At 43.0% G+C, this 8,734-nt stretch overlaps 1 protein-coding gene across 1 annotated transcript; it reads left to right on the plus strand.

Annotated features, from left to right (window-relative positions):
* The first annotated feature begins 1,344 nt into the window (after positions 1-1,344).
* ackr4b (atypical chemokine receptor 4b) lies at positions 1,345-7,076 on the plus strand. The gene is made up of 2 exons (XM_041881121.2): positions 1,345-1,418; positions 5,478-7,076. The coding sequence occupies exon 2, from the start codon at positions 5,497-5,499 to the stop codon at positions 6,634-6,636; it is 1,140 nt and encodes a 379-aa protein (XP_041737055.1). The 5' UTR covers positions 1,345-1,418; positions 5,478-5,496; the 3' UTR covers positions 6,637-7,076.
* The last annotated feature ends 1,658 nt before the right edge of the window (positions 7,077-8,734 follow it).

Below are 8,734 nucleotides of genomic sequence, written 5' to 3' on the forward strand. Positions count from 1 at the left end.
CTGGAAGACTCCAGACCGTAGGTACAGCCTATAACTAGGACCTGGTCAGGTCACGTGGTTAGGAAAACCTTGGGGCCAAAACAATATGGAAATGTCTCAGGAGAGGAGTGGGACGGGGGTCGACTCTGGAACGCAGAGGTCCAAGAGAGTCCCTAGGGCGAGGGGGGCGAGGGGAGGAGAGAAGCTGACCCAAAATGTATATTTAGGTGTGTATCGAATGGTGTGTGTTCCATAGGGAACTGAATATCTGGCTGAAAAAGTTAGCTATTCCCAACAGACAAGCGCATGACTCCATCAGTTTGAGAAACTTCAGCTTGAGAATATGCATGGATTGGGAAAAGTACACACACACACAAAACACACACAGCATAAAAATTCCCCTGTGCTAGACAGATACTTCGCAAGATTTTACACCTTTATGCCCACACTAAATTGTAACTATGTACATAAACAAACACACACATGTGCCTCCGCCCAATCGTGAGGTTTTCCTTGTGTCTAGGAAAGCCTGTTTGCCCAGGGGCAGCCTAGGGCTTTGTGATGTATGTGTGTGTGCATGCCTGTGTGTGTGTGACAAACTCTTATATAAGTGATTAATATGATCAAGGTTAGAGGAGAGCAGAGGGTGAGCCCCGATGGCATGTCCCAAACAAGTCCTTACATGCTCACACAGCACCCAGAATTAAAACAAACATCAACAGAACGTCACCAGGGAGAGGGAGGAGTGTTTCTCAAATAATCTTTGTAATGGGCAGAAAGCAATTAGCTAATCACAACACCTCAATAAACAGAATCTGGTGGTCTTTAACAGCCGATCCAAAACAAATCCCAGAGGTTCAGTTAATACGACCAATATGTGGCATTCTAAGATGTTTGTTGTTTCTCTTTCCATCTCAGATTGTATAGACATCCTGTGAAGAGAGGGGAGAACAGCCCACAGGTAATTAACTCTCCTGTCAATAATGGGCAATAAAGAGCCATTTTCTATCACAAAAAGAAAACATTAATATACGAAAGGCCTTCAAATGTAAATTGATAGTTGCAGTATAATTTATCAGCAATTATACCTCCAAAAATATTTAGCATGGTGTGTGTGTGTGACTGGAGACTGACACGTGCCAGTACTGAGGTCAAAATCCCTCTTCTCAATGATGGTGTATACACACGCACAACAGGAGAGACCACAGCACTTTTATACTGCTTTCTTATTGAAGACTGAATGGTAACACACACACACGGAGAGGTGTTCCCAGACTGTGTCGGGTCATTGTAGGGAAAAGAGGTGGAGTAATATAGTTAAAAATGGGCTGAGACAAACTAAGAGTAGCACCGTCCTTGTTTATAAATCGCCATACCACTGGATGTCTCCTCTGTTTCAACATCTCTACATCTCCCACATCCACAGGAAGACACCAAGGGTAAGACTCAATCAGCTCCTTCACTGACAGTTTAATTGTCAAAATTTCAAGTTGAAATTAAACATTTAAAGTTGAATTACTTGAAAGTTGTTTAAAGTATTTATAGCCTATGTGAGGATAAACATAATGCTACTTCTGTTTCCTTGTTTTCTTGTTTCCTCAGTTGCCTAGCTTTTACTGTTTAGGATTGTAGTGAGGGGAGTGACATTTATAGAGAGACTATGACTCATGCGTTCAGAAGTTCAATTGTCAGTGATTGTAAGGACTTTTAAAGTTCAAAGTCCTGTGTGTTTACGATTTAGCCTAACCTGATAATTATGCTGAAGTAATAATGATTAACATACTGTATATACTACATGTAGTGACAAGACATAATGCACATTGCACATAATGTCAGTACAATTTTTTCAGCTCTCCAGACATTTTATCTCTGTCTCATATCTTCTCTGAAATGTTGGCATATTCAGTCTGGCAGAATATATGCGCTAACAAATTCGTTTTTGATGGTTTTCTCATCATTTATTTCTCAGGGCTCAATATCTCGTAGTTAACAAGAGATGGAATATGAATATGTGTTTTTGGCCATACATCTCTGACAGAGATCTCACCCAGTAGAACAGCTGTGAAACTTCAGCTGAATATTTGAGATATTGGAGATATTTGGACATGAGACAAGATGTTCTGTAGGAACACTGACAGCTCCTCATCTCTAGCTCTCGCTAGCAGCATGTTGATGGAAAACGTCACAGACCTGGAAGCTATCCTAAATACCTACAGTATGTTATTGAACTGAGGCAGTAAAGAAAGAGAAGCCTCACCTGTAGTAATTATCTGTAGAATGTTAAAGCGGACATCAATAGCAAACACGTGTGATACTGTATTTAGCCAAATACCGCACGGTTAAAACACACGTACGCACACCTGAACGCACACACCTTCTCATAGAAAACGATGGGCTTTCGCCCAGTTCACAGAGAATCATTCACACATCCACACAAGTGAGGATAATCTGAAGTGATACATTTACTTCACATTGAACCCAAACAGAGCTTCTGGTATTTCCAGGCAGAGTCAGCACAATGAGTCAGTCTGAATAGGGAACGGCAGGGTCTTGATGGAGTTGTCTCTCTGGGCACGTCCTCACACACTGTGATAACACACAAACGCACACACATACACACATACACACTGGTGTATGGATCTGATCTTCAGAGATCTACTGTCACGCGATCTATATCTGCAGTAGGGGAATGCAAACACCTTGATAAATCTCTCTCTGGCTTCTACTAGAACAATACTAAACATCTGGCCCATCCACACCTTCAGACTGATAAGTACTGAGTTTACACACTGCTTCAAAGATAGAATAGATTTTACGAGACAAGCTATCTCAAGACTAAACAGATATGACTGTACAGAACATTGTGGGGCAGTCTCCCAGACACAGATTAGGCCTAGTCCTCAAGTAAAACAGAAAAGGTTGATGGAGAATCTCCATTGAACGTGCTTTTAAGTCTGGGACTAGGCTTAATCTGTGTCTGGGAAACTGCCCAGAGTGTTTAAAGAAAGATTAGTCCGATTTTTCAGGGATAGTCATATTAGCGAACTTATTTCATTTCAAACTTCATATTTCTCTAGTATAGGCTACTTATCGTAATGAACGATATCAGCAAAATGCCTGTGATAAGTGATTGGTATGGTCGGTGTCGTTAATTTTCGGTTATCGCTTCAGCTCTAGTTCACACGCACGTAAAGGTACACATATACGCACGCACACACTCCTCACACACACAACATCCAAAGAACCCCTACGGGTCAGAAAGAGGGAGAGCAGTGAGAGGGGGGAAGGATAACAGGAACAGATAGTTGTTGACAACTTGGATCGTCATTCTGTTATTGGCTGTAAGTGCATTACAACTTTCAGATGGATGGCCATTCTCTAGTTCCCTCCTAATAGATGTGTTCAGATAAAATACATACTTCATATTATTTGATACATTCTGTCCAAATTATGTGAAAGAGAATAATAATTCTATCCAGCAAGTCTTGTCTATAACAGATGAAAAAGTGATATTGTCAACGGATCTCTTTTAAGTTAATAAAGGGGTATATATATATTTTAAAAGGATATGTATATATATATATATATATATATATATATATATATATATATATGTATGTATGTGTATGTATGTGTATGTATGTATATATATATATATATATATATATATATATATATATATATATATATATATATATATACACACAGTTGAAGTCGGAGGTTTCATACACCTTAGCCAAATACATTTAAACTCAGTTTTTCCCAATTGCTGACATTTAATCCTATTAAATATTCCCTGTCTTAGGTCAGTTAGGATCACCACTTTATTTTAAGAATGTGAAATGTCAGAATAATAGTAGAGAGAATGATTTATTTCAGCTTTTATTTCTGTCATCACATTCCCAGTGGGTCAGAAGTTTACATACACTGAATGAGTATTTGGTAGCATTGCCTTTAAATTGTTTAACTTGGCTCAAACGTTTCGGGTAGCCTTCCACAAGCTTCCCACAATAAGTTGGGTGAATTTTGGCCCATTCCTCCTGACAGAGCTGGTGTATCTGAGTCAGGTTTGTAGGCCTTCTTGCTCGCACACGCTTTTTCAGTTCTGCCCACACATTTTCTATACGATTGAGGTCAGGGCTTTGTGATGGCCACTCCAATACCTTGACTTTGTTGTCCTTAAGCCATTTTGCCACAACTTTGGAAGTATGCTTGGGGTCATTATCCATTTGGAAGACCCATTTGCGACCAAGCTTTAACTTCCTGACTGATGTCTTGAGATGTTGCTTCAATATATCCATGTAATTTTCCTTCCTCATGATGCCATCTATTTTGTGAAGTGCACCAGGCCCTCCTGCAGCAAAGCACCCCACAGCATGATGCTACCACCCCGTGCTTCACAGTTGGGATGGTGTTCTTCAGCTTGCAAGCTCCCCCTTTTTCCTCCAAACATAACGATGGTCATTATGGCCAAACAGTTCTATTTTTGTTTCATCAGACCAGAGGACATTTCTCCAAAAAGTATGATATTTGTCCCCATGTGCAGTTGCAAACCGTAGTCTGGCTTTTTTATGGCGGTTTAGGGGCAGTGGCTTCTTCCTTGCTGAGCGGCCTTTCAGGTTATGTCGATATAGGACTCGTTTTACTGTGGATATAGATACTTTTGTACCTGTTTCCTCCAGCATCTTCACAAGGTCCTTTGCTGTTGTTCTGGGATTGCACTTTTCGCACCAAAGTACATTCATCTCTAGGAGACAGAACACGTCTCCTTCCTGAGCTGTATGACGGCTGCGTGGTCCCATGGTGTTTATACTTAGGTACTGTTGTTTGTACAAATGAACGTGGTACCTTCAGGCGTTTGGAAATTGCTCCCAAGGATGAACCAGACTTGTGGAGGTCTACAATTTTTGTGATGTCAAGCAAAGAGGCACTGAGTTTGAAGGTAGGCCTTGAAATACATCCACAGGTACACCTCCAATTGACTCAAATGATGTCAATTAGCCTATCAGAAGCTTCTAAAGCCATGATGTCATTTTCTGGAATTTTCCAAGCTGTTTAAAGGCACAGTCAACTTAGTGTATGTAAACTTCTGACCCACTGGAATTGTGATACAATAAATTATAAGTGAAATAATCTGTCTGTAAACAATTGTTGGAAAAATTACTTGTGTCATGCATAAAGTAGACCGACTTTCCAAAAGTATAGTTTCTTAACAAGAAATTTGTGGAGTGGTTGAAAAACAAGTTTTAATGACTCTAACCTAAGTGTATGTAAACTTCCGACTTCAACTGTATATATATTTGCGGGAAAAAACCATGGGGGATTGGAAGTGATGCAGACAATTACATTGATGGAAGTTACAATCTATCTGCAATATTAAAGCTGATCTACCACCTAAAAAAATTACAAAAAATAAAAAAAACAATGCAGCAGCATAGACTAAACTGACTTGACATCATTCCTAACATACCATGTTCCTTTATTCCCTTATTTCTCAGAGAACAGAGAACAGAGAGGATGGATGAAGAGGACTACGACTACGACTTTGGGAACTCCAGCTCCAACGACAGTGACTACTACGATGACTACCACTCGGTGTGCAACAAAGCCGAGGTGCGTTCCTTCGGCAGTCTCTTCCTACCCGTGGTCTATGCCTTGGTCCTGGTGGTGGGCGTGGCAGGCAACGCCCTAGTCGTGGTGGTGTACGCGTCGCCGCGGCGACTGCGGACGCTGACGGACGTGTGCATCCTGAATCTCGCTTTGGCTGATTTAGTCCTCCTCTTCACGCTGCCCTTCTGGGCGGCCGACGCCGTGCACGGCTGGCGGATCGGCGTGGCCGCCTGCAAGCTCACCTCCTTCCTCTACACCACCAACTTCAGCTGCGGCATGCTGCTGCTAGCCTGTGTTAGCGTGGACCGCTATCGGGCGCTGGCACACAATGCTGGAGGCCGGGCTGGGAGTGGCCCGTGGGCCAGGAGACAATGGATATTAGTGTGTGCCGTTGTGTGGACCACAGCTGTTTGCCTGGGCCTGCCTGACATGGTGTTCTCCACGGTGAAGCACACATCCCACCGGCTGGCCTGCACAGCCGTCTACCCCCACAGCATGGCCCGACCGGCCAAGGCTGCCTTGGAGCTGCTGGAGGTGCTGCTGAGCTTCCTGCTGCCTTTCCTGGTAATGGTGATGTGTTATTGCTGGGTGGGCCGGGCGCTGGTTAGGGTCGGAGCCGGGGTGCGCAGGGAGAGGAGGTGGCGGGCCCTGCGGGTTCTGCTGGCCGTGGTGGGGGTGTTCCTGTTCACCCAGCTGCCCTACAACCTGGTGAAGCTGTGGCGGACGCTGGACGTCATCTACGGCCTGGTGACCGACTGTGACCTCAGTAAAGGTCTGGACCGGGCTCTCCAGGTGACGGAGAGCCTAGCGCTCACACACTGCTGCATCAACCCAATGCTCTACACCTTCATAGGCTCCTCCTTCAGAGGACACATCCTCAGGGTTGCCAAGAGCCTTGGACAGTGCCTCGGGAGGAGAATGCGCGGTGGTCGCCATGGCAACGAGGAGCCGGCAGTGGAGATCTCGCTCAATACACACACTTCCGCCGGGCACACACACTCACACTCTGTCTCGGAGGACGAAGACACTAGCACCTTCACCATCTAACATTTCTAAAAACTCTTATTATGGATTATGGTGACCAAAAAGGGCTAATGCACAAACACTTCTACTGGATTTTCAAGGGGCAATCTGGGATTCAAACAGCAACAAAGCAGTCAAACAAGCTTATATTTAGGGTTCTGATTGGGTATGACAGTTGAATTAAGCTCATGAGGCATTTATAAGTTATATTCTTCATGAATAATTGGCTGTCATCAATTTTCAAGGTCCAAAAATGAATATGTACTAATCACAGATCGCCCCTTAAGCAGTTGCTCTATACCAGCATTACTAGAAGCCTGTGCTATACATAAATAACTGTTAAGTAACTTGACATCTAGATGAATGTTTGTATTAGTATAGTTTAATAATATATTATGCAGTATCTTGTCAATTTTTAGTATAGCGTAAGCTTATGTAAATAAAACACGTTTTATTTTCTGTATGACAACCATCTGAAATAAATCTCAAAATGAGAAGGAATGGCTCTCTCAAGCTCATGTTATTACAACTCTCATCATATCCTATTCAATCTCACACAGCACATGGCGCCTACAGATCAGAAGCATCAGATCAGAAGCATCTGATTCCAATGTTTTCTGTGGCTTTGAGAGAAAAGAAAGCAGGCAGTCTGATTGAGCAGCGAGTTGCCAGAGAGAAAAGCCGGAGAGCTCCACAAAACAAAGAGCGAGAAGTCGACAGGGAGAGAAGAGAGAGGGCTTCCATCCGGCCATCACACAGGCAGGAAGACACTACACAACCAGCGGGGATCTTTTTTGGACTACGTCCCAAATGGCACCCTATTCCCTACATAGTGCACAACTTTTGACCAGAGCCCTATGGGCCCTGTTCAAAAGCAGTGCACTATATAGTGAATAGGGTGCCATTTGGGACGCATCCCCATGAAGGGGATTCCAGCATTTAAATTACGCTGCCTGTCCTCTCATGTTCCTTCCGTTTAAATAATCTGGACTTAAAAGTGCAACAGGGGTTTGTTGTTGAGTGCAATGCATAGAACAGTGGTGAACCATTTCAGTGTGGCCATTTATCCTCTTCCTTAAAACTCGTCTTCAAAGAGGACTTTTATCTTAAACTCTTTGAAATCGATCGTACACATCATATCGCATTTAACTCCTTTGACAAAATGGCGAATATAAAACTAAATTAAACTAGCTAAATGTATACCATGAATAACAAATTGGGCCCCCAAAGCATAGTGAGATGCATTTTGTGGTGTGGAGAGTTAAACAGTGTCTCAATGAAAAGCTTTTCCCACAGGAATGAGTCACGCAGGGGATCGTCTTAAAGTGGAAAAAAATCCACAGAACTAGAGCCATCATAGACAGGCCCTAGATCATAAAAATGCTAGCTAATGTCCTCAGTGTTTACCTCCTATTCTTTTACAGGACCTGTTAGTCATATCCTCTCCTCTGTAATGACTGGGCCTGTGCCCCAGATGGCACCTTATTCCCTATATAGTGCACTACTTTTAACTAGGGCCCTGGTCAAAAGTAGTGCACTATATAAGGAATATGGTGCCATTTGGGAAGCACTGGGATGTTTAGATATTGGGATTGGTGGGTAAACAAATCAGTTAAGTGTGTGGTTGGTTATGGAGGGATACACTCAGGACAAGAGAGTAATCACAGTCTCTTCACTCAGCAATACCCTCAACTCCTCCACTGTCTCCCAAATCACTGAGAATGACTGATTGGGTGCTAAGGGGAATGGGAAGCGAATGGTGCATTAGTGTAAACAGCTTCAGACTTAAAATGTGAGGCACAAGACTCGGCTATACATGAGGGACTTAAACCTGAAAGCAGGCTAGAGACTAGATTATTGTATTTGTCCTCTTGCTCAGTTGTGCACTGGGGCCTCCCACTCCTCTTTCTATTCTGGTTAGAGCCAGTTTGCGCTGTTCTGTGAAGGGAGTAGTACACAGCGTTGTACGAAATCTTCAGTTTCTTGGTAATTTCTCGCATGGAATAGCCTTAATTTCTCAGAACAAGTATAGACTGACGAGTTTCAGAAGAAAGTTATTTGTTTCTGGCCATTTTGATCCTGTAATCGAACCCACAATTGCTGATGCTCCAGATACTCAACC

This window comes from Coregonus clupeaformis, chromosome 7 (assembly GCF_020615455.1).
Source record: "Coregonus clupeaformis isolate EN_2021a chromosome 7, ASM2061545v1, whole genome shotgun sequence".
In the NCBI taxonomy this organism is placed as follows: domain Eukaryota; kingdom Metazoa; phylum Chordata; class Actinopteri; order Salmoniformes; family Salmonidae; genus Coregonus; species Coregonus clupeaformis.

Bases quoted from the DNA above. Each gene is read 5' to 3' on its own strand.
- ackr4b (XM_041881121.2), top strand. From the start codon at position 5,497: ATGGATGAAGAGGACTACGACTACGACTTTGGGAACTCCAGCTCCAAC.